Source organism: Eptesicus fuscus, chromosome 11 (genome assembly GCF_027574615.1).
Source record: "Eptesicus fuscus isolate TK198812 chromosome 11, DD_ASM_mEF_20220401, whole genome shotgun sequence".
NCBI lineage: Eukaryota > Metazoa > Chordata > Mammalia > Chiroptera > Vespertilionidae > Eptesicus > Eptesicus fuscus.
In genome coordinates this window covers 16,758,570-16,782,431 of record NC_072483.1, presented here as the reverse complement: position 1 = coordinate 16,782,431, position 23,862 = coordinate 16,758,570, and the positions used below count along the sequence as shown (strand labels likewise).

Below are 23,862 nucleotides of genomic sequence, written 5' to 3'. Positions count from 1 at the left end.
GCCTGTGCCTCGGGCCGGCCCTGAGCGGCTGGGGGGCTGAGGGGACTGGGGAACTCCAAAGGCAGGCGCGTGGTTCACGGGCTGATGCTCAACCACTAAGCCACACCGGCCTGGGGCGGGCTCGGCCTTGCCATGCCTGCTGCCCTGGTGGGGCTGAGGGAACTGGGCGCCACCATCTTGTGGCTGTGAGCACTGCCATCTTTGAGGGTGTGGCAGTCAATTAGCATATTCTCTCCTTATTGGCTGTGGGTGCCGCCGTCTTTGAGGGTGGGCAGTCAATTAGCATATTCCCTCTTTATTAGATAGGATATTTTTCTTGATTTTTAGAGAGAGAGGAAGGGGGAGAAATAGAGAGGTAAAAATATGGATGAGAGAGAAACATCATGAATTTGCTGCCTCCTGCACTCCCCCTACTGGGTATCAAGCCTGCAACCCCAACATGTGCCCTGACTGGGAATCGAACCAGTGACCTCTTGGTTCACGGGCTGATGCTCAACCACTAAGCCACACTGGCCAAGCTCTTACCTTGTTTTATTATTGCTCATAGAACATATCACTATACTATATATTTATTTAGTGGTTTATTGCCTCATTTTTCCTGAATGAAATATGAGCTCCATAAAGGCAAGCTTACAACCTCTTCACTCTTGCAGTACTAGACCTTGGAACAGTGCACAGCATACAGTACACACATATTTTGAATCCATAAAACAAGGTTCTTGCCCTCTGGAAAGTTAGAAATTGAATATAAGCCACTTGGCTGGGGTGGAGCAAAACAAAACAGCTAAATATGAGAACATCTAACCACATGCACGGCCGTGAAAGCAATACTGAATGGAGACATAATCATGAAGACAATGGCTTCTGTTCGGCGTGACAGCACTCCTACATGTCTCTCCGGAGGCCTCTCAGCACACCTGTCAGAGCAGGTGAGCAACTGAAGCTCGGAGGAGACAGCAGGCTTGTTCAAAGCCACAGTGATGGGTGGAAGGGGAGGGAAGGTCTGCTTCTAACTCATGCTCTCCCCTTTCTTAACCACACCACCTAAAGCCCAGCAAGGCGAGGGGTGGGGTACGCTTGCAGTTTAATGGCATAAAGCTGATAGAGATGATTATATCCCTCAGGTTGCAAAGTCCTGTTTTTCTTTAAAAAGCTAACCTAAATGCAATCATGATGAGCCTTTGATGCTGGCGAGATGGAATAAGATAATAATAACTACACTTTATTGAACAGCTACTATGTACCAGAACTGCACTACATGTATATTCCTAGTTTACTCCTCCCCACAATCCTGTAAGTGAATATTATTATCCTTGCCTAACAGATGAAGTTTGAAAAAGTTGGTGAGTTAAGGGCAGGAATGAGAGAACTGAGACCGTGACCTCCTGGTTCATAGGTAGATGCCCAACCACTGAGCCATGCCAGCTGGGGTAAGAACTTCTTGACCTTCACTATCTCATCTCTATACCCTATGGCCTAGGCACTGTTAGTCACTCTTCGTTTACTGAAGAGAAAGCTGGGTTTAGGGTGGTTAACACATGCCCAGGCCCACAGGGCAAGTGTGGAGTTGAGATTAAGTCCTGAGCCCATGGCCTAATCCCTTCACCCAGGAACATAGCTCCGAGCTGCCAACCACTCCGCTTTCTCTTTCACTGGAAGATGTGGAGTTCCTTTGGAGGGCACGGAATCAGGAGCATGCTCCTCTGCCCCATCACCTAACGTGCACATTTCATTCTCTAACATATTGCTTGTTCCTCCTGTGGCCAGGCTGGCTGGATGCTGCCCTCAGGGATCCCCCAGTGCCACATGCAGCACTTGCTGGTAAGAGTCCCAGGCCCAGCAGAGGCAGGTCCACCCACCACTTTCCCTGGGTGTTCAGGGGCTAGTGGGCGGCCGCGTCTGCCGGTTTCTCTGCATGAGATGTAATTATGGGAACTGCATATTCAGCTGGCAAAGGGGAGCCCTCGAAAGTTACAGATGTTTCCTCGGAGGGACAAGAATTCACTTACACTGAGACTTTTGTTCCTGCTCCTGAGCCGTGACTCATCGGCTTTTGGGTCATGGCCAAAGAATGCTTCCTTCTGATTTTATTCCTAAAAAAACAAACCTGGAAGGAAATGCTTGACCCTGGAGACGAGTAATACTAACCAGTCATTACAAGAAAATGCAATATCCAGAAGAAATGCATGCATTTCTGTAAGGCCCTAAGCAAAAACCAGTAAAAAAACCCAGTTTTTAAACTGGCTCATCAGACCATTGTTAATACAATAAAGCAAAAGCCTAAAAACACAAAGAAGAAATTGAGAGAAGCATAAGGAGAACAGGACCAAGAAGAGCAGGGTGAGAAGACAGAGAAAAGGACAGAAGGGAGAAAAGGAGGGAAGGCCACAAGTGAGGAGGAAGCAAGGCAGGAGGCTGAGAGTCAGGTGGACACAGGCTATGGTGAGGACCTGGAGGGGGGAGGACTCAAAATTATCCAGTGCAGTCACCCCTGAGAGTGAGTGCCTCACAGGAGCCACAGCGTACCCCTGCTCCTGTTCCTACGTGCCAGGATCCGTACCAAGTGTTTTCATTTATAACTAGAGGCCCGGTGCACGGATTCTTGCACCGGTGGGGTCCCTCAGCCTGGCCTGTGCCCTCTCACAATTTGGGACCCTTGGGGGATGTCGGACTGCCGATTTTAGCCCAATCCCTACAGGCCAGGCTGAGGCCCCCCCATGGGTGCACGAATTCGTGCACAGGGCCTCTAGTACGCATATAAGATCTTTGGTTACTCTCTTCCTGGCCTCCTCCTCCCCCGCTTCCCTCTGAGATTCATCAGTGTGTTCCATGTTTCCATGCCTGTGCACTGAGCGTCTCCCCCAGGTGGTCAGTGCACATCATAGCTACCAGTTGAATGGTCGAATGGTCGTTGACGCTTTTATATCCTACCTAATAAAATGGTAATATGTAAATTACCATCACTCCACTACGCCCACGATTGGGCCAGCAGGAGGCGCAAGGGGCGGGACTCAGGGTGGCCAGGGTAGCCGATTGGGCCAGCGGGACGCTGAGCTCGCGTCGCCAGCGGCGGCGCGAGCTCAGTGCCTGCGCCATGGCTGTGCTGCGCAACAGAAGATGCCTCTGGGGCAGCGAGCTCACGACCCGCCGCGGACCATCAAAAGCGGGGGAGCTGGGTGTCTGTCTGCTGGTGCTGGAGCAGACAGGCACCCAGCTCCACCGCAATCGAAAGCGAAAGCGTGTAGGGGACCCTACATGTGCATGATTAAATCATGCACTGGGCCTCTAGTATATAGATAATTATCTCAGGAAATCCAGATAACCCTGGGACTTGTGTACTGTTACTCTCCCCATTTTGCAATCGGGAACATGGAGGCTCACATCAGTTAAGTGTCAGGTAAAAGAGCACCCAGTGAGCAAGTGGCAGACCCTGGAAATGAATCCCGGTCGGTCTCTACAGCCCACGCTCTTGACTGCTATTCCTGCCTTGAGAGCTCCACAGATACCTCTATGGCCGAGTGTCCTATTCAATCTGACTGTGGTGAAGGTAAATAAGAGAGAGACAGGAGCAGAGACTTGTTATAAAATACTAGTGACCCAGTGTACGGATTCGTGCATATTGAAAGGAAATTAATTAGAAGGTGGCTGGTGGGGTGGGACTGGGTGAGAAGGGCCGGACATGCCCTGGAGCTAACCTCCCATGGTCCCTCCTGCGCTGACCGAAACTGGGGTGGCATTGCGGCTCAAAGGGCATCTGTGGAGTGAGTTGGGGTCCCTCTGGCAGGTGGGGTCCTACGGCCTGGTGGAATCATGAGGCCCGGCAAGGAATCAGGCTCCCTCTTCTCTGGTTCCGGGGTGCATTACCTGAGAACTGCCACTGCCAAGTCACCGCAGCTCAGCAGCTCCTGTGTTGAGCGTATGCCCCCTGGTGGTCAGTGGGTGTCATAGCTACTTGTCCTACAGTTGCTTAGCCTTTTATATATATACTAGAGGCCCGGTGCATGAAATTCGTGCACGGGGCAGGGGTGGTCCCTCAGTCTAGCCTGCACCCTCTCCAATCTGGAACACTTCAAGGGATGTTTGACTGCCCATTTAGTCCCAATCTCTCGGACATCCCTCTCACAATCCAGGACTGCTGGCTCTCAACCACTTGCCTGCCTGCCTGCCTGCCTGACTGCCCCTAACCGCTTCTGCCTGCCACCTGATCACCTCCTAACCACTCCCCTGCCAGCCTGATCAATGCCTAACTGCTCCCCTGCTGGCTCAATTGCCCCTCACTGCCCTCCCCAGTCGACCTGATCCCCCCCAACTGCCCTCCCCTGCAGACCTGGTCCCCCCCAACTGCCCTCCCCTGCAGGCCTGGTTGCCCCCAACTGCCCTTCCCTGCAGGCCTGGTTGCCCCCAACTGCTCTACCCTGCAGGTCTGGTCGCCCCTAACTGTCCTCCTCTGCAGGCGTGGTTGCCCCGCAACTTCCCTCCTCTGCTAGCCTGGTCCCCCGCAACTGCCCTCCCCTGCAGGCCTGGTCCCCCCCTATTGCCTACCTTGCAGGCATGGTCCCCCCCAATTGCCCTCCCCTGCAGGCCTTGTCCCCCCCAACTGCCCTCCCCTGCAGGCCTGGTTGCCCCCAACTGCTCTACCCTGCAGGTCTGGTCACCCCTAACTGTCCTCCTCTGCAGGTCTGGTTGCCCCTAACTGTCCTCCTCTGCTGGACTGGTCCCCCGCAACTGCCCTCCCCTGCAGGCCTGGTCCCCCCCTACTGCCTACCTTGCAGGCCTGGTCCCCTCCAAATGCCCTCCCCTGCAGGCCTAGTCGCCTCCAACTGTCTTCCCCTGCAGGCCTGGTCCCCCCCAACTGCCCTCCCCTGCAGTCCTGGTCGCCCCCAACTGCCCTCCTCTGCCAGCCCGGTCAACCCTAACTGCCCTCTCCTGCCAGCCTGGTCACCCCCAACTGCCCTCCCTTGCAGGCCTGATCGCCCCCAACTGCCCTCTCTTGCAAGCTTGGTCCCTCCAACTGCCTTCCCCTGCCGGCCATCTTGTGGCGGCCATCTAGTGTCCACATGGGGGCAGCCATCTTTGTGTTGGAGTGACGGTCAATTTGCATATTGCTATTTTATTAGATAGGACTAGAGGCCTGATGCACGAAGATCCATGCAAGAATGGGCCTTCCTTTCTCTGGCTGCTGGCACTGCCTTCGCTCCGGCCGGAGCCGCCTTTCCGCCTTTGATCCAGCCCAGAGCCACCTTTCTGCCTTCCTGCGCTGCCCAGAGGCCCGGAGCGGCTGGGGCGGTGCAGAACGCCTGCGCCGTCACCATGGCAAAGAAGCAAGCGTCCCGTCCCCAGCCGCTCGGCGCCTGTGTATGCAAATTAACCCGCCATCTTTGTTGGGTTAATTTTCATACTCACTCCTGATTGGCTGGTGGGCGTCGTGAAGGTATGGTCAATTTGCATCTTTCTCTTTTATTAGTGTAGACTAGAGGCCCAATGCATTAAGATTCATGCAAGAATGGGCCTCCCTTTCCCTGGCTGCTGGCACTGCCTTCGCTCTGGCCTGGAGCCGCCTTTCCGCCTTCCTACGCTGCACAGAGGCCCGGAGTGGCTGGGGCAGTGCTGAATGCCTGCGTCGTCGCCATGACGAGGACACAATAGTCCTGCCCCGCCCCCGGCTGCTCTGCACCTGTGTATGCAAATTAACCTGCCACCTTTGTTGGGTTGATTTGCATACTCACTCCTGATTGGCTGGTAGGCGTTGCGAAGGTACGGTCAATTTGCATCTTTCTCTTTTATTAGTGTAGACTAGAGGCCTGGTGAATGAAATTTGTGCATGGGGGAGGGGTGTCCCTCAGCCTGGCCTGCACCCTCTAGCAATCTGGGACCTCTTGGGGAATGTCCGACTGCCGGTTTAGGCCCAATCCCACAGAGATCTGTGGGATTGGGCCTAAACTGGGAGTCGGGCATCTCTCTCACAATCTGGGACTGCTGGCTCCTAACCGCTCACCTGCCGGCCTGCCTGATCGCCCCTAACCGCTCGCCTGCCTGCCTGCCTGCCTGATACCCCTAACCTCTCGTCTGCCTGTCTGATTGCTCCTAACCGCTCGCCTGCCTGCCTGATCACCCCTAACAACTCAACTATCTGCCTGATCGCCCCTAACCACCTCTGTCTGCCTGATTGCCCCTAACCACTCACCTGCCTGCCTGATCGCCCCTAACCACTCACCTACCTGCCTGATTACCCCTACCCCTCTGCCTGCCTGCCTGATGCCCCTAATTGATCGCCTGCCTGCCTGATCACCCCTAACCTCTCTGCCTGCCTGCCTGATACCCCTAACCACTCGCCTGCCTGCCTGATTGCCCATAACCGCTCGCTTGCCTGCCTGATTTTCCCTAACCACTCGCCTACCTGCCTGATCACCCCTAACCCCTCTGCCTGCCTGCCTGATCACCCCTAACCACTTGCCTGCCTGCCTGATTACCCCTAACTACCTCTGCCTTGGCCCCTGCCATGGCAGCTTCGTCTGGAAGGATGTCCAGAAGGTTGTTCAGCTGTCCAGTCTAATTCGCATATTACACTTTTATTGTTATAGATAGACTAGAGGCCCAGTGCATGATTAAATCATGCACGTGTAGGGTCTCCTAGGCCTAACCTGCCATCCAGGCCATATCCACTGCCCTGCAAAGCCTAGCACGCTCCACGGACACTGCTAGCAGCCTGCTCCCCGCTTTTGATGTCAGGGGGTCCGCTGGTGCTGGAGTGGACACACAGCTCCCCGCTTTCGACCGCTGGGGAGCTGGCTGTCTGTCCGCTGGTGCCGGAGTGGACAGACAGCCAGCTCCCCTGCTTTCGCTTCCTTTGGATGGTCCGCAGCAGGACGTGGGCCCAATCGGCCACCCCGGCCACCCCGAGTCCCACCCCCTGCGCCTTCCACTGGCCCAATCGTGGGTGTAGCGGAGTGATGGTAATTGACATATTACCCTTTTATTATGTAGGATGAGAACAAGTTCTGCTGCCCAGACACCAGTCCCTGAGCTCACAAGCCAGCCTCAGCCACAGGGTCCCCCTTTCCTTCTCCAGCTGCAGGACCTGGTGCTGTAGGGGCCACTCGAGCAGGACAGGAAGTCCTTCCCCTATGATGCCCTCCATCATGCCCACTGACAATTCTCTAGTGCCGTGGTAGGCAAACTGCGGCTCGCGAGCCACATGCGGCTCTTTGGCCCCTTGAGTGTGGCTCTTCCACAAAATACCACAGCCTGGGCGAGTCTATTTTGAAGAAGTGGTGTTAGAAGAAGTTTAAGTTTAAAAAATTTGGCTCTCTAAAGAAATTTCAATCGTTGTACTGTTGATATTTGGCTCTGTTGACTAATGAGTTTGCCGACCACTGCTCTAGTGCAAGCTGCAAAGAACACATATTTTGGAAAGGGTGCATTTGGAGTGGAGCAGCAGTGAAACCATAATGGGCATGCTGACTCAGTTTCAGGCCAAGGCCAGGGAGCCCATGTGTCTGGAGGCTTCTCGTGGGGTGGGAGTGGAGAGCTGGAAGAAGGCCGTGGTTTGCGCTGGGTAGTAGACGCCACATGAACTGTGTTGGGGACTGTGTTAACAGTTAACCTCATGGTACCTACTTGAACGTATCTGGTGGCCAGACCAATACAAGCAGTGGCCAATTCTCTGTAAAAGAGAAGTTAGCAGTTCTGCTCCAGAAATCAGGACCAGGGCAACAGGTGGGGGAAGGAGGACCAAATCGTGAAAAAAATTACCAGTTTGGATGGTGGGAGCCTTCTAAATGACCAGTCATGTCCACTGGGAAGGCAGGGCCCCGGGACAAGGCTTTTTACTTTGTGTCTACAATACCACCTATGCTATATTGTACCAACCAAGTGTTGCCCACATCCTTTCCCTTCCACCTCACTGCACGAATCCTACTATTCTCCAGGACACGGTGAATCCTGATTGATAAGCCAATCACACTGTTGCTGGATGAGGATGAGGGACAGTTTCTCCAGGTCCCTACGCTCAACCACAAGCCCCTCCTGACCGTGCTGTGCTGTGCTTTGGGGTCACTGAGAAGGAGGGACTATCTGGTCCAAATGGTGGGGGATCTGTCCTTGAAAGTAGCTACACCTCTGCTTCTCTTTCAAGTTGTTACTCACATGACCACTGGGTTAAATTGTCCAAATACCCATTCATTCCATGCAAACACCATCACTGATTTAAGAATAAATATAAAAAGACACTGTCTGATTTAGAAAAAATTCTCTACACCAACTGTAGCAAAGATTCATTTTTTTTTTTCTAATGGAAAGAGGAAAGGGAGGGGAGGGGAGGAAGGGGAAGAAAAGAAGGGAAGGGAACAGGTGAGTAGAGAGGGAAACAAAGAAGGAAAAACAAAAAGGGAAGGAAAGGAGGGAGGAAAAGGAAAGTCTTTGCAGCTTCTCTCTGGTAGTGGATTACCCCAACTTCCTCCTGGTAAAATGCTGGCAATGATACTAGCAGTCAGCAGATATGCTTCACTGCAGATTGCCCAGGACCAAACCAGAGAGGGTCGGACCTGCAATACCACTGTTTGTCCACCATCCAGAGCTGAAATATCATTGCTGTTATGAACACATTAACAACTGCTGGACATGGAAACCGGGACTCAAAAGAACTGTTGGCCCAGAGGGAGGCTCACTACAGACTGATTCATTTGCCTCTCAGCATAACCATTATTGCTTGTCTCGTTTTCAGTCCCTATAAGTGTATTCCTAGTATCACATGAGCTCGCTCATCTAGGGGAAATGATGAACAGCATAGACTGAGGAACAAGAACAGCAATGATCGGACTGTCGGACCTCAGAGGGAAAGTAGGGGAGGGTGGGGACAAGGGAGATAGATCAACCAAGGGACTTGTGTGCTTGAATATGAGCCTAACCAGTGATCACGGACAACAGGGGGAGGGGGGCTTGCGTGTGGGGGGGATTGGGAGGGGAACGGGGGGAGGGGGTTGATGACAAATATGTGATACCTTAATCAATAAAGTAATTAAAAAAAAATGCTGGCAATGGCGCTGTCTTATGGGCTGCTGGGAAGTCCTGGCGGGCTGACATCGCTCAAGCACACGGGACTATCTGGAGGCCTGGGCAAACCTCAGCAGACTCTGAGGACCTGGAATGACCCCTAATTGGTATGGATCAACGGGGCTGTTCATGGCTTTACTCTACTCCCTGCAATGGTGCCCTCCATTGTGCTGAGGACAAGCAGCACCCTATGGGATAGCCCCCACTAGCTCCACGGGGGGTCATCAAACTCGCAGCATCCTGGACAGAGGATGACAATACCAGGTCAAAGCTTCCTGATCCCCACCCTCCCACCACCAATACTATTGGCCCTCTCCTCCCTCCTCTGTTAATTAAGGAAGTGCCACAAAGTGCCCCCAGCCCACACATGGACAACTACTGGTGCCTTACAAGACTCATCCTCAAACTCCTGACTTTCTTCTAAAGCCACTTAGGCTCATACGAGTGCACTTCCACCCAGTTTTCAATTTCATTTTAAAGTATCTCCCACTTCTCACTGGTCCAGGTCAGTATTTGTCTCTCCAGGATCCCTGAAGGCAGACACAGCTTCGCAAGTCCAGATATGTAAGCAGGTTCCTACTTACTGGCTCCCGATGATGACCGTTATAAAGAGAATAAAAATGAACAGCTTCATCTTCGGATCTGAGAAAAGGCAAACCTGTATAGACTAGTTTCACCCATGCAGTTTCACTAGTTCTTCATAGGAGATTGTGCGTCTCCACACAGAATCCTACATCATGGATAGAGCCAGCCTCTTGGGATTCGAGGGGATGAACAGAAGACAGAGGAAGGCGCTGTCACAGAGAGTCATTCCCGGGGAGGCAGTCCAGTGTAGTGGCCATGGTATATGCTTCCCCCCGACCCCCCGCACAGTATATGCTTTCAATTCAAATCCTGACTCAGCCATCAGCTGTGGGATCTTATACTTTGCCTCAGTCGAATCACTTGACAATGGAGTTAATAGTATTGACTCAGTAGCTTTTCAAGGACTAGGCCCAGCACGTAGGAAGTACTCAAATATTAGTACTCATTATCATCATCACCTCCCCAAGGACCTCAATCTAATAAAAAATAGAATCATGGAAGGGAAAAGTACAGGCAAGCCAGCGGCCAACATCCCAACTGAGCAAGGAAGCAAGGATGAGCCAGCACTCCCTGGAGCTCTGCTGTCCCTGGGAGGGGGACCAACATTCTTGGGGCTGGGGGTGGGTGGGGGTGGTGGCCTGAGGTATTTTGAATACAGAAGGACCCAGTACTTAGGGCTGCACAGCCAGATTACATGAGCATATGCCCGCTTATATGGTTTTTAGTTAGGTATGAATTTATATACTAGTATAGATGTTAAAATACGATTTTAGAAGTACAGATTATTACATTTTTAACATACTTTCTAAATTGGTTTATCAGTGTTTCTCAATATCATAAAACCTCTTCTTATAATAAAACTAGAGGCCCAGTGCATGATTGAATCATGCACGTGTAGGGTCCCCTACATGCTTTCGCTTTTCACGGTGGAGCTGGGTGCCTGTCCGCTGGTGCACTAGGCTTTTCAGAAGCCTCCACCGAGCCGGAGGCTTCTGAAAGGCCTAGTGCCGGAGCAGACAGGCACCCAGCTCCCCTACTTTTGAGAGGCGCTGAGGAGGCCTGCCGCAGACACCCAGCTGTGCCTCTCAATGGCCACTGAGGGGGGCTGCCGCGGACACCTGGCTACCCTGCCGTTGAGAGGCGCAGCTGGGTGTCCGTGGCAGGCCCCCTTAGCGGCCGCGGATCTGGCCGTTGAGAGGCGCAGGGTAGCCCCCCTCAGTGGCAGCGGATCCGTGCCTCTCAATGGCCGGATAGGCCACCCCGAGTCCCGCCCCCCAATCGTGGGCGTAGCAGAGTGATGGTAATTTACATGTTACTCTATTATTAGATAGGATGAGGGGTTCTGTTTCCCACAAATACTCTACATCATAAAATAAGCTCCCAATCTGTATCTCTGATATAAAACTCCATCAACAAGCTGTGCCCTTGCAGGGCCTGGTTCAAGGTCTCAGTGACATGGCTCTGCACTGAGGTAGGTGCCACAGGGAAATCCCATGGTTTCAGTTTCTACCAAAAATTACACCTCATGGATTCCAGCTGGCATGGGAAGCCACCTGGCGCCAACTCCCACTCCCACCTCAGGTACCTGCTCTTCATGGTAGTGTAGACAGCACTGGGGAAAATGGTCAAAATTCCTTCAACCCTCCCAACACACTCAGTTGACTTATTTGAATGCTATTCCAAGATTTATGCATTGCTCCTTCACCTTTATTGTAAAACGATACTTCTATTTTGCTTTTCTCTCAAAGAAACAGCCAGAAAGCTCCACTTCTATTTCCTCCTACTATGTGATTTGGCTTTCTTTGTTGAGTTTCTAAACAAGGGTTGATGTAAGAACCAGAGAGAATTCATTTAAAGTCATCCTTTTAGGGGTCTGAATCTCCCCTGCTGCACCAATGGGGAACTGACCTCCTTCCAGCAGGAAGCTGCCTCACCCTCAAGATCAGCAATCCTGAACCAAAGAGACATCCAAATGCCCCTCCCCGCAAGAAGCCTTCCTCTACCCTTGGCAATATCGCCTCTGAGTCTCCTGGGACTGCACATCTTGGGCTGAGCTGAGATGCCACTGGGCAGTGTGTGCCAGGGTTTCCCCGCAGTCCTCAGTACCCGGCCTGAGCAGTGCTGGGTGCCCTCCCAGCCCCACCACTGCTGCCTGGCATGGCTGATAGGCCCCTTCAGCTTGTGAGTGTGTGCTTTTGAAACAACTTGAACTATGCCTAGAATCTCCATCCAGAACAGCTTCCCTATAAGCTATGCTTAACAGTGTTCTATTTGGGAGAAAAGTATCAATCAATACAGTATCTCAGTTGTTCTTATACATCTGTAACTAGTCACAGTCAGAAAGCCATGCCTTTCAGACCATTACAAATTCCGAGGCTTTAAGTCTCCCTCTCTTCAAGAATGAATGTTCTCTTCTTCACTTGACCGAAACAGTCTTTCAAGGCTTTCATACCTTCTTTCATCTGGCTCCTCCCCATGCTGTTCACCCTCTGGGGACCCGAGACTCTTCGGTCACTCATTCCCTGGGAGGCTGCCTCCTTCTCTATGGAACAGGCTTTCCCATGCCTGGTCTTGCTGTGTGGCTTTTGTCTACAGAGCCCTTACTCTTTTCTGCTCCAGACTTTTTCCCATCCCCAAACACCATTGTTCCCCTATCCATTGCCAAACTGTTAGAGTTGGAGTAACAGTATAAAGCCTCAAGGCAAATTACAACCACAACAGCTGTGTTTTCTAAGAGCCACAAATGAACTCATCCCAGGCTATTGGAGTGGCAGGCAGTGATTCAGAACCTTCTGGAAGTACCCCACCCTCAGGATGTTCTCAGGCTGCCTCAGCCTTGGGCTCTCCGGACCAACCCTGGCTTTTGGAGGAGATCCTCAGCAGAACACAGGGGATCTCTTTTCAGGCACAACATTTAACATGTTTTCTTCTTGCAGCTGCAGTAATTTGCACTCAGCTGTTTATGCCTCTGGGAGGACTGCCATTCACTACAGAGTAGACAACCCAGAGTAGACAACCCCTGCTAGTTCTCCTGAGGGGCACCCAGAAAACGAGAGACTCTCCAACCTCAGGCTCATCAAAGGCCTCTGCAACAACCAGCAAAAAGGTCTGCAATTCCACCACTCGTTAGTCAAACCTTGGGACCATTAGTGACCTCTTTAAAGTATCAATGTCCCAGCTGACCGCATGACATCAAGAAGTCTATGGCTCACCCCAGCAGTGGGCTCAGTTGGTTGGAGCATAGGCCAAACACTAAAAGGTTGCCTGGTCGGGGAGCGTATAGGAGGCAACTCATTGATGTTTCTCTCTGACATCAATGTTTCTCTCTTTTCCCTCTCTCTCCCTTCCTCTCTAAAAAAGAAAAAAATCAATAAAGTGAAATAAAACGAAAATAAGTCTACCATTCATCCCCACCTTAGGGTGGATCAATTTTTCCCTAGATGAAAGGGCTTTGTAACTTCTCAAATTCCTACACATTCTTATTTAAATTTTGGATTAAAAGGTAAGCATTCCTGAGAGAGACTGCACTATCAGCTGACTGCACCTTCCCAGGGATTAATTTAGGCAACTTGGTATTTACCATGGAAATAAAAGGGTGGGTCCTTGGGGGGTGGTCATGGAGCTGGTGAGTTGCACTGGGAAGCAAAGGCCAGGGTACAGGGGACAGCCAAGGGCATCCATGTCTACTACAGCATAGGTGGTTGCTGGCTACATGGCAGCCATGCACTATGGCTGGAAAGGACCATGTGGAAAAGAGCCGGTTAAAGTTTTCCAATCTAGGAAAATTGGTGACTCCCTAGTACAATGTTTCCCAAACTTCCTGCTTAAAAGAATCACCTGGAGCCTGTGATTTTTTTAACATACAACTCCCAGATCCTTCCCTGGAGAGGCTGTTTTCATGAGGCTGAGGAGGCTCCCTGGCAGCTGGAAGTTTAACAAGTTCCCGGTTGGAATTATGATCGGGCACATTTGTTTACCACTGACCTATATTCTAAGAACCAACGAAAGCTTTCCTGCCTTCCCCTGGAACATGGGCTGGAAATCATTGCAGCAAAACACCCCATAAATTAGTGCTGCTCCGAGGACCGGGCCAGGTTCCTGCTCGGACCCACACTAGTGTGTGTAAGGAGAGGTCCCGCTCCCAGGTGGGAGGAAGTCTGAAGACTTTATTCATTATACAAGAGCAATAAGGCACAGGCCCACAATCCCAGACAGTCAACTGCCACACATTCTTCCCATCCACCCTAACTGCCAACCCAGAGAAGAAAACCTAGTTCCAACCACAAGCAAACTTGGCAGAAGCTCTGGCAGCCCAAATCAGGGCTGGGCTGTCATGGGAAAGTGCTCCTGGGAGAGGTGCTGACCAAAGAGAACACTGAGTCTCACAGTCAGACTGCAAGTGCTGGGGCTCCTGCTGGACTGCAGGCTGAAAAGGGGGGCTTGGTCTTCCTTTCTGACCACCCTGATGCCTCAAAACCTGACAGACTTCCAAACAGGTCATGCAAAGGATGGTTTGGCCCAGATGAAACATGGAATTCATGAGAAGATTCGACAAAAATGGTAGCTTTTTCCTGGGCTCCCAAGTGCAAGGTTGCAAACTCAGATACCTCTGGGGTGCCAGATGGGTCCTGAAGAGCGTTAGAGAAGGCCCCCAAAGGACTGCCATCCTTGGGACCCTAACCCAACTGTGGGGCAGCCGCGACTCTGACAGCCAATCTTTGGCATGTGAGTCCCATTTGCCACACCGTCTACATTATCAAGAGCAGCCAGAAATTTCAGCTTTCCCAAGGAACCTTCCCAAACGGCACATTTTCCAATTTAACAAATATTGTGCCACCTTATCAAACATGTCTGTGAGTTAGATTTGGTCTGTGGGGTCCGAGGCTGTATCTGCTGCTTTAGGCAGAAGGCCAGGCCCTGTGAAAGAACAGTCAACATGTTTGCTTGCTACCACCAGCCCGTGGATAAGCTTTTCCTTCGGAGTGTTCCTCCTGCCCCTCTCCCTCCTGGCTCTTTCCATCGCATTCCATAAGTGCAGACTCTCTGGGCTGCCAGGACAATTCAGGCAGTCCAATGTCCCCCTGGCACCAGCGACTCCTCTCCCAAAGCCCTGCCAATTTCCCTTCAGCCAACAGCAATGGGAGGTTAATGGCTTCCCAGGTGGCCCACCTGATCTTTGGAAGGTTGCGTTACACTTCCTGCTATCCCTTGAAAGCTCAGCGAGTTCACTAGCAGCCTATTTTCTGTCCCTTTGAGGGTCATCCAGGACAAATCGGATTCCTAGTTTGTTTGCTACTCCTTCAGAAACCTCACCCACTCACCTGCAGCCTCAAACAAGCTTTTCTTCCCTGGCCAGACATGCCAACTTCTTCAATCAGGCTCCATAAAGCATGGCTCTGAGTCACCCCGCATCCCACTTCTAATCAAGAGGTTCTAATTTGCCTGCATAATGTTAATAACAACAAACTAACACAGCCATCAATGAATACCAGGCAATATTCTAAGAGCTTTATATTTATTAACTCACATGATCTTCATAAAAACCTTAAAAGTAGCTTTTCTTTATTATCATCCATTTTACAGATGAGAGGTCAGAGGCACAGGGAGCCCAAGGCACTTGCCTGTGCTTGATCACACAACTAGTCATGGTAGAGCCAGGATGGACCTGGCCAGTCTGACTCCATAGTCTCCCACAAGCTGAGCACCAGGGAATGGAGCATGCTGGGTAGGTGCTCTCAGATGGAATGGAACTACCAGCCTTCCTTCTCCATGTTATGCCTCAACTGAAGGTCCATTATCAATTTTTGGCAGTTCCCCAAACTGTTGGCTCACATGAGCTTACTGTGAACAAACCCTTAAATCTCTTTTACACACATGAATACTAAGCCACAGCAACCCCCTCCTCTCCTCGAGCAGCTGGTTTTATGGACTCTGCCTGGCCTGGCCCAATTACCACCCATCTGTCCTATTTCCGATGGCTCATAAAGCTGTCCTGCAGGCTGTCTTCTCTGTGCCCTTGCTCTTGAAAGAATCAGAGAAGGCCAGAAGGAGTTTAGATTATAGAATCACAGAACTCTGGGGAGTGAAACAAAAGAACATCCAGTCCTCTGCCTTGTTTTACAGATGAGGAAAGCGAGACCAAGGGCAAATCAATTCCAAAGACAAGCTGCCAGGGAGGGTGTGGCTGGAATTAGAATCTGGGTGACGGTCTCCCACCCACAGCTCCGCCAACTGCAACAGACCATCTTGATCAGTGTTTCAAACTGAAACAGATACAGCAAGTTCTCCCTTAATGTCCACATAGGTTCTTGGAAAGTGGGACTTTAAGGAAAATAATATACTGGTATAGAGTAACCAACTTTACCATAGGCTAATTATATAAATAAGAGTTATGGCATATTTATGGTCACAAAAAATCTCCAAACTTCTAAATGAATACTCAAACCACTTCTAATATTAAACAATGAAATACACGTGAGTTAAACATACATTTAAGAAGGATAAATAAAACAAGATCATTCTTTTCTAATCCACAGTTCAGGGTCATGGGTGGCCAGAGCCTCCCACCCCTGGACAGGACACCCTTCCATCACAGGGCACTCACACAGCCACACTCATTCCGGTGGGACGTGGACACACCAGTTCACCTGACGTGCACATCTTTGGGGTGTGGGAGGAACCTGAAGAACCCGAAAAAAAACCAAGGGGACATGGAAGAACATTCAAACCCCACACAGACAGTGGCTCTGAGAATTATTTTTCTTTTATCAAGATCATAGCAAAAGGATGTTGAATGAAACAGCCTTATTCAAGGACCTGCCGTATGACAAGGAGAAGGTGTTCTTTCTTCTATGGACAAGTAAACATCAATAGGTTTAAGATGACTGAAGAAAACGTGCTGAAACAAGGACTAGTCCACTAGGCTGATGAGACAGATAAAAGGGCTGCCCAAAGGTTCTCTTAAGCTCAGTGTTCATTCCTGTACGTATTTGCTCATCAAACACTGACGTGCTTATGCTGCCTCCACACAAGGTTAGATTATAGTCAGCATGCAACCAACACTATTTTTGGAAAATCCTTAAGTCCTCTGGACTGTAGCCTTTGGAATCTTCAAAGCCAATGATTCATTTCTGATGATTCTCTTTGCATTTGGTTTCTCTTCTCTGTCTCCCCACCCAAAAAATGTACACTTGAATCTGGGGAAAAGCTCTGCAATGTAACTGCACTTGAGCATGTGCCAGGAACTGAGCCAGACCAAAGCCGAGCACAGGTGACCAGGGCTGGTATGGGCTGCCCTGGAGTGGCTCAGCTCTCCACGGGCACCTCTGACTCCTCCCTGGGCAAAAGCAATGTGCTTCTGCCACTGGCAAGTGTGATCTCAAGAGATCATGACAAGGTCTTTTCTTTCTTTTTTTGTTGTTAATCCTAAACCAAGGATATTTTTTCCATTGCTTTTTTAGAGAGAGTGGAAGGGAGAGGGAGCGACAGAAAGAGAGAAACATCAATATGAGAGAGACACACTGATTGGTCGCCTACCACCCGTGCCCTGACCAGGGGCAGGGATCGAGCCTGAAACTGAAGTATGTGCCCTTGAGTGGAATGGAACCCGGGACCCTTCAGTCCGAGGGCTGACACTCTATCTACTAAGCCAAACCCGCTAGGACGACAAGGTCTTTTCTGATTGACTTTCCTCCAAAGGGAATAAGCTGGGGGAGATATAGGGATCAGACGAGCTTCTGAATGCTCCTCTGGTTGGAACCAGAACCATCAGCTGTAATCACATTAGCTTTCCCCGCAAATTCAACAAAACGGACTCCAATTTCATTTTTTCAGAATGTATGCCAATTTCACTTATGGCGGGTTTAAATTTATCTGGTTGATCTCTACATTACCTAGGAAGGAAAGTCTGGCCAAGCAGATTAAAGAATAAGCAGGACAACAAGGTTTAACCTACTTATCAAAAGGTGTTCTTTGGTACATTTTTTAACTAGAGGCCCAGTGCACAAAATTTGTGCACAGGTGGGGGGGGGGGGGCGTCCCTCAGCCCAGCCTGCGCCTCTAGCTGTCCGGGAGCCCTCAGGGGATGTCTGATTGACGGCTCATCACTGCCGTGGCTGCTGCACTCACCAGCCGTGAGCCCGGCTTCTGGCTGAGCGGCACTCCCGCTGAGGGAGGAGCACTGACCAATAGGAGGCAGCTCCTGTGTTAAGCGTCTACCCCCTGGTGGTCAGTGCGCATCATAGCAACCAGTCGTTCCACTGTTCGGTCGATTTGCATGTTAGCCTTTTATTATATAGGATTACAAAGGTCTTTGGTGGGTTATTAAAACAATATAAAACTAAGACCAGTTAATTCCTATGAGGAAATAAAATGGCATTTCTCCAAACTACTCCCCTTTCCAATTTTGCATTAATTTAAATTAAGCCCAAGTCAACTAAATTAGTGAGTAGATAATTACATAGTTTTTAAAATGGAATTCTTTCTCAGACTCAGAGGTTACCCAGTCTGGAGACTTTCAAGATTTATTTTTGGTTGTTTAAAGCAGTTGAACTCTTTTTCTAGTGAACTCAGACTGGATATCCGAATCTATACCAGAGATAACTCAGAGCTACTGTGGTTGGTGGGACCCATACTGGGTGGCCCCCCTGACTTCCCATAGCAGCTGGACCCTGGCCAGGACTCCAGGGAACATAGGTAAATAATGATCTCATCCAGGGGCTAGCAAACTTTTTGTAAAGGGATAGATGTCAAATATTTTAGATTTTGTGGGAACACATAAGGTCTGCCATATACTCTTTTGTTTTAGATTCTGGTGGTTGTTTTTTTATGACTTTCAAAATGGAAAAGCTATTTTTAGCATGTAGGCCACAGGCCAAATTTGGCCCCTAAGATCATGTCTTGCCAACTTTAATGTACATTAACAGCACTGTTGAGGTTTAACTGGCACATAATAAACTGCCCATATTTAAAACATACAATTTTGTAAGTGTGCATATATGGACATGCCCTAAAGCCATCACCACAATTAGACAGTGGACATACCCACTTCGCTCACCCTGTCCCAGGCAACCACCTGCCTGCCTTCTGTCATTATGCACTGGTTTGAATTTTCGAGAGTTTTATATACCCAGAATCATACTCTTTTTTTATGTTTTGCTCTTACACTCAGTATAATTATTTTGAGGTCCGCTGTGTTATTGTGCAATAATTCATTCCTTTTTACCAATCCTTCATGCATACAAGTGAGGACACAGACTCCAGAGGTGCCTGCCCAGAAATCATGCAGGGGACAGTAGAGCTGGCCCAGAGCCCGGGTTTTCTTCCCAGGCCTCTCGCTGCTAATGTCGCCACGGGCTCTGAAAACCTCTATGGGGTCTGCAGAATCTGCACAGTAATGGCTCCAATCATTTTCCTTCAATCCCTCTCTTCTATGTCCCTGGGACTAGTGAGCACAGGGCAATGCCCAAAGCAAAACACATTCCAAGTCATATCCCAGGATGGCCAGGTAAATCGCATTTAATGAAATCAAAAGGAGACTGGCACCTGTTATGTGGGTAAAGCAAAATCAATGATTTCTTTCCTCAAAGAGCTTACAGTCTACAATTAAGCAGAGACTGACAGAAAAAGGTAAATATGTGATCACAAAAGGATTAAAATTACATGAAAGGAAGAGGATGCTGTGATAGGGATGAGGAGGGGTGGTAATTGGTTGAGGGCATGTGTGTGAAACAGGGTGGCCCTAGGAAACTAGGGTTGGGGCAGAGAAGGGCAGCCTTATTTTATCCAAGAAAAGGTGACCCCAAAACATTCATAACTAATTTATTATTTTAGTTTTCTAGGAAAATCCAAAAAGCTGCCAGAAGCACCCAGGAGGAAGCTGCACTTGGTTTCAAAACAGAAGTGATACAATGTGAAGGTCAAGTTCACAGAGGCATGCAAACTATTTTCTTTGGGCAGGTGCAGAGGGGAGAAGCCACTTGCACTTTTTTAAGAGCCCACATCTCCCAAAACCAGTGCCAAATTCCATTCATTTCACAATCAAGTTGAGAAATGGGAACACTCAATGTATCCTTATTTTTTTTTGTTAATCCTCACCCAAGGATATTTTTTCCAAGAGAGTGGAAGGGAGGGAGGGGAAGAGAGACAGAGGGGAGAGAGAAACATGGATGTGAAAGAGACACATCTATTGGTTGCCTCCCACATGCTTCTCCCTCCCCCCAACCAGGGGCAGGGATGAACCTGTAACCCAGGTATATGTCCTTGACTAGGAATGGAACCCATGACCCTGAGGTATATGGGACAAACTCTAACCACTGAGCTACACCAGGCAGGGCTCAACATGTACTTTTTAACAGAAGTTGGGCTGAAAGTCAGTTGAGTGATGCTCCATTAACATGGCAAATTTTGATACAAAGATGTACAGATTCATGAGAAGACTATAGATAACCTGTAGAGAGACTATATAAATAACCATTTATAGTCTAGCCTGATTTTATTTTACTTGAGAGGAGAAAATGTGGAATAACATATGTAGGAAGAAAATCTTATTTATCAGCCCGGGTTTCAGCATCTCACTCAACACCACTGATACTTTGTGCCACATATTCCCTATTGTGGCAGTCCTGTGCCCTGTCAGATGTTTAGCAGCATCCATGACCTTTGCCCACTAGATGCCAGTAGTACTTCCCCCACAGTCAGACCTGCCACAAGTCCCTTGGGGTGAAACTGCCCCCGGTGGAGAACCTCAGAACTACAGGAAGACAGAATTCTAGCCTTTATAGCAAAGAGAATTACTATCTGGAATTAAATCTGCTTCCATGGAAATGGGCCGATTTCATCATCTCTTCTGCACAGTTAGCATTTTAGAACTGAAGGCGGATCACAGTGCTTTACCTTTTCTGAACACGGGTCAGAAAACCCACAACAGGGAGTCCAGACCCTGTCCATCACATGTGCTGCCTCAGTGGGCTGACTTCTAACTTCCTCAATGAGCAAGACCTGAAAATGTGACACCAAAGTTCCTGACCATTCAGAAAGCAATTACCTTTTATGTTTAGAAAGAGGCAGGTTTTGAACTCTTGGGAGTCTGTTCCCTCCTACACAAACACATCCTCAAAGGTAATTATGATATTCGCAGACCGTCCGTAGAAAAGATCTGCACATCATGTCGATAGGTCACACCTCAATCGATTCCTTTCCTGTCTTACCTTCCCCAGATGCGCTCTGGAAACCATCCAGGAGCACCAAGGGCCCTCTGGGGCCCAACAGCCCAGAGCTTTTGGAAAACCTGGCTTAGTCTGTGGCCAAGAATGTTTTGTTCAAGATCTCCCTGAGCAAATCGCCAGCAGTCAGTCCTGGCAGGCATTTTCCTTTCCCGGTTAATGGAAAGCTGACCAAGATGTGTACTGACTACAGCCGAACGGATGCAAAGACCTGCACTCCCCAGGCAAAGGGAGTGCCTGTCTTTCCATATCATCTCGCAAAAGGCAGAGGCGAAGACTTGGCAAAGGTCTCTGTGCAATGCTTTGCTCCAGAAAGAAACCCAGCTTCTGTGGCTTTCAGGAGCAAGTACAGGATGTGAAAGAGGCTGTAACGTGTCACTCCAACACACAGGGAGTGAAGGGCTGTGCTGGGCAGCACTGTGCGGAGGAGCTGGGACAGCCTTTATCAGACACTCAAACTCGGAGCAACCAATCCCTGCATGGTCTTGTTTACTTCTAAGCTGATTAGAAGCACTAGGCACTGGGCTTGATTACTCCCTGGATCAAAGTGAAGTGAAATTAACCAACAAGAGTCTTTTCAGAGAGAGAGAGAGAGAGAGAGAGAGAGAGAGAGAGAGAGAGAGAGAGAGAGGCGGACACAGACTGACTCACCTTCCAGAAGTTGTCCACTTTGCCGTACACGAGGGACTGGTTCTGCCTCTTGATCTCGTTGATGTGGTGGACGTCGCTGGAGTTCAGGTGCTGCTCCACCACGAAGCCCAGGAAGCTGTTGTCTGGGGTGTGAGCTGACGTGGAAAGGAAAGAGCAGGGCGGTTAGGATTTAATCAGCAAGGAGCAACGACCCTTACAAATTTAATACAAGCCATCTCGCACATAACTAAATGTTTTCCTCTTACCCTGTTCTTTCTTCCCTGGGAGGGGCGAGGGACGGCTACCCTAACACATCCCCAGCAGAACTTTCACTGAGAGTAATTCTCTTCAAGACGGATTAACCTGAGGCAAGTCCTGCTTTTTTTAGTGGAAAATGCATTTGTCTAAAAAGCATTCAGCTGTGTGCCCTCCTCTTTTCTGTTTCCTCAGAACAAGGCTACTGTCTCCTGATAGACATGCCCTCATCCGGGCTTTACCACTAGTAACCAGAACTCTGTAGGGAGCAGGGCTGAATCAGTAGTTCTCAATAGGGTTGGGGGTGCTGTTGGGGAGCCCCACACACCCTATTCAGACTCCAGCTGTGTTCACCATCCAGGTGGGTAAAAGGGGGCTTGGGGACAATACCAAACATCATCATCCCAACCCTCTAAGAATTACTAGTGAAAGACGTAATTAAGGGGCTGTATGAACTGATGAACGGAATGAAGAATAAAAAGGTGGAGCCCACAGGGATGTGAACCACCCCAAAGAGCCAACCACCCCAAAGACAGTGTCTAGTCTACAGAACAGACTATGGAAGAGAAGAGGCATTTTCCTCTGGATCTCTCATAATTCGAGCTCTACAACTTCACTAGTTTAACTTGACAAGGAGAAATGCATCCCTTAACCCTCTTCAGACATTTGTCTCTTGTGCCTACAATTTTAAAATAATTTCCCTAGAAGACAACAATCAGAAAACAATTCTCTCTGGTTAAAAAGACCCTCCTTTCCTGGACATCCTTTCTGTCCAGAGAAACCTGCTTTTCAAGGAGATGGCCCCACGCTGTTAAATGAAGCCACCACTCTGTCTTACGCTGACTTGCACAGAGCAGCTATAAATAACTTAAGCGGAGCGATCCTCGACACTCAGTAAAATCCACATGGCACATACTCATTCAACACGACCTCTTCCACTGATGGGTTGTCAACAAATGGAGCAAGTGGGTTCCTTTGTCTGGCTCATTTTCTCAGGACTCAGGAGCCCTTTTCCAGGCAGGGAACCAGCTCTGCAACCCTGAGATGGGCAGGGCAGGCACAGGGAAGGCCTAGGGATCAGAGGCTCAGGGCCCTCTCTCCAAAACCTGGAGTGAAGATGAAGGAAGGAGGAAGCCTGGGCCCTCTCTCTAACACCCAGAGTGAAGATGAAGGAAGGAGCCCTGGCGGGAAGCCTGAACTGTGGGGATAGAATGGGCTGCATAAATACTGCATTATCACCATCCGGTCTCCCAGGCTCTTGCCTAATGGGTGTGACAGAACGAGGAGATAATGGGGTTGTGACTGGGGTGTTGCAGTGGTCTTGCCAATCTGTTATTTCATTTCTGTGTTTTTGAACAAGTGCCCAGAGGCGATGACATTGGCTGCAGTTGGCTGGAAAGTAAATTACTGAATAAATTCTACTGCCAACAAGAGGCCATCGTTGCTGGTGTCTTTTTTGAGGAGCTGGAGGGGGTGGGAAGCGAGCCCACTGCACTCAGAAGGCAGCTTCAAATATTTCTCTGTAAACCTTTGGTTAATTGTAAAAACTCTGAAATAGGATCTGACACCTTTGAGGTTGTGTTTTTTATCTTCAGGAAATTTATGTGGTGACCAAAGCTTCATTCAGTTCAGTGATCTAGTCCCTGTGTGAACATTTTTTGAAAAAAATGAAACAATCTAGCATTGAAAACAATAGGTTTTATTTCATGTTAAAATACACTCAGGTGTAGTAAAAAATAAAATGATCGTCAAACCCAAAAAAGAAAAAACAACTGATACGTTTTTATATTTTTGTGTCAAAGATCCCTCTAGGGCAGCGGTTGCCAACCTTTCGGACCTCAGGGGCCACCAGTGGTCCGTGGACCACCAGTTGGTGACCGCTGCTCTAGGGCATAGTCTGAATAGTGAGAGGGAGGGCGAGTAAATAATGTGTTCTAAAACTTGAGAGGAATGGCAGGCCTTTGTTGCATTGTGACCATAATTCGGTGCTATATCAACTCTTGACACTGTATAAAGAATGAATTACAAAGATTACATCTCCTCTATTTAAGTTTTCATCCAAACACTTCATTTTAACTCTTTTCTCTTGTCTGGAGATGTGAACTTGAGGATCAACAAC

The 23,862-nt window shown here is 49.4% G+C and overlaps 1 protein-coding gene across 1 annotated transcript in view; it reads right to left on the bottom strand.

Moving 5' to 3' along the window:
- The window catches only part of MGAT5 (alpha-1,6-mannosylglycoprotein 6-beta-N-acetylglucosaminyltransferase), a 368,322-nt gene that overhangs the window by 71,430 nt on the left and 273,030 nt on the right, over nucleotides 1–23,862 (bottom strand). Inside the window, exon 13 of the mRNA XM_054722778.1 lies at nucleotides 21,510–21,643. Coding sequence (XP_054578753.1) covers nucleotides 21,510–21,643 — 134 coding nt within the window. The remainder of the gene's footprint in view (nucleotides 1–21,509; nucleotides 21,644–23,862) is intronic.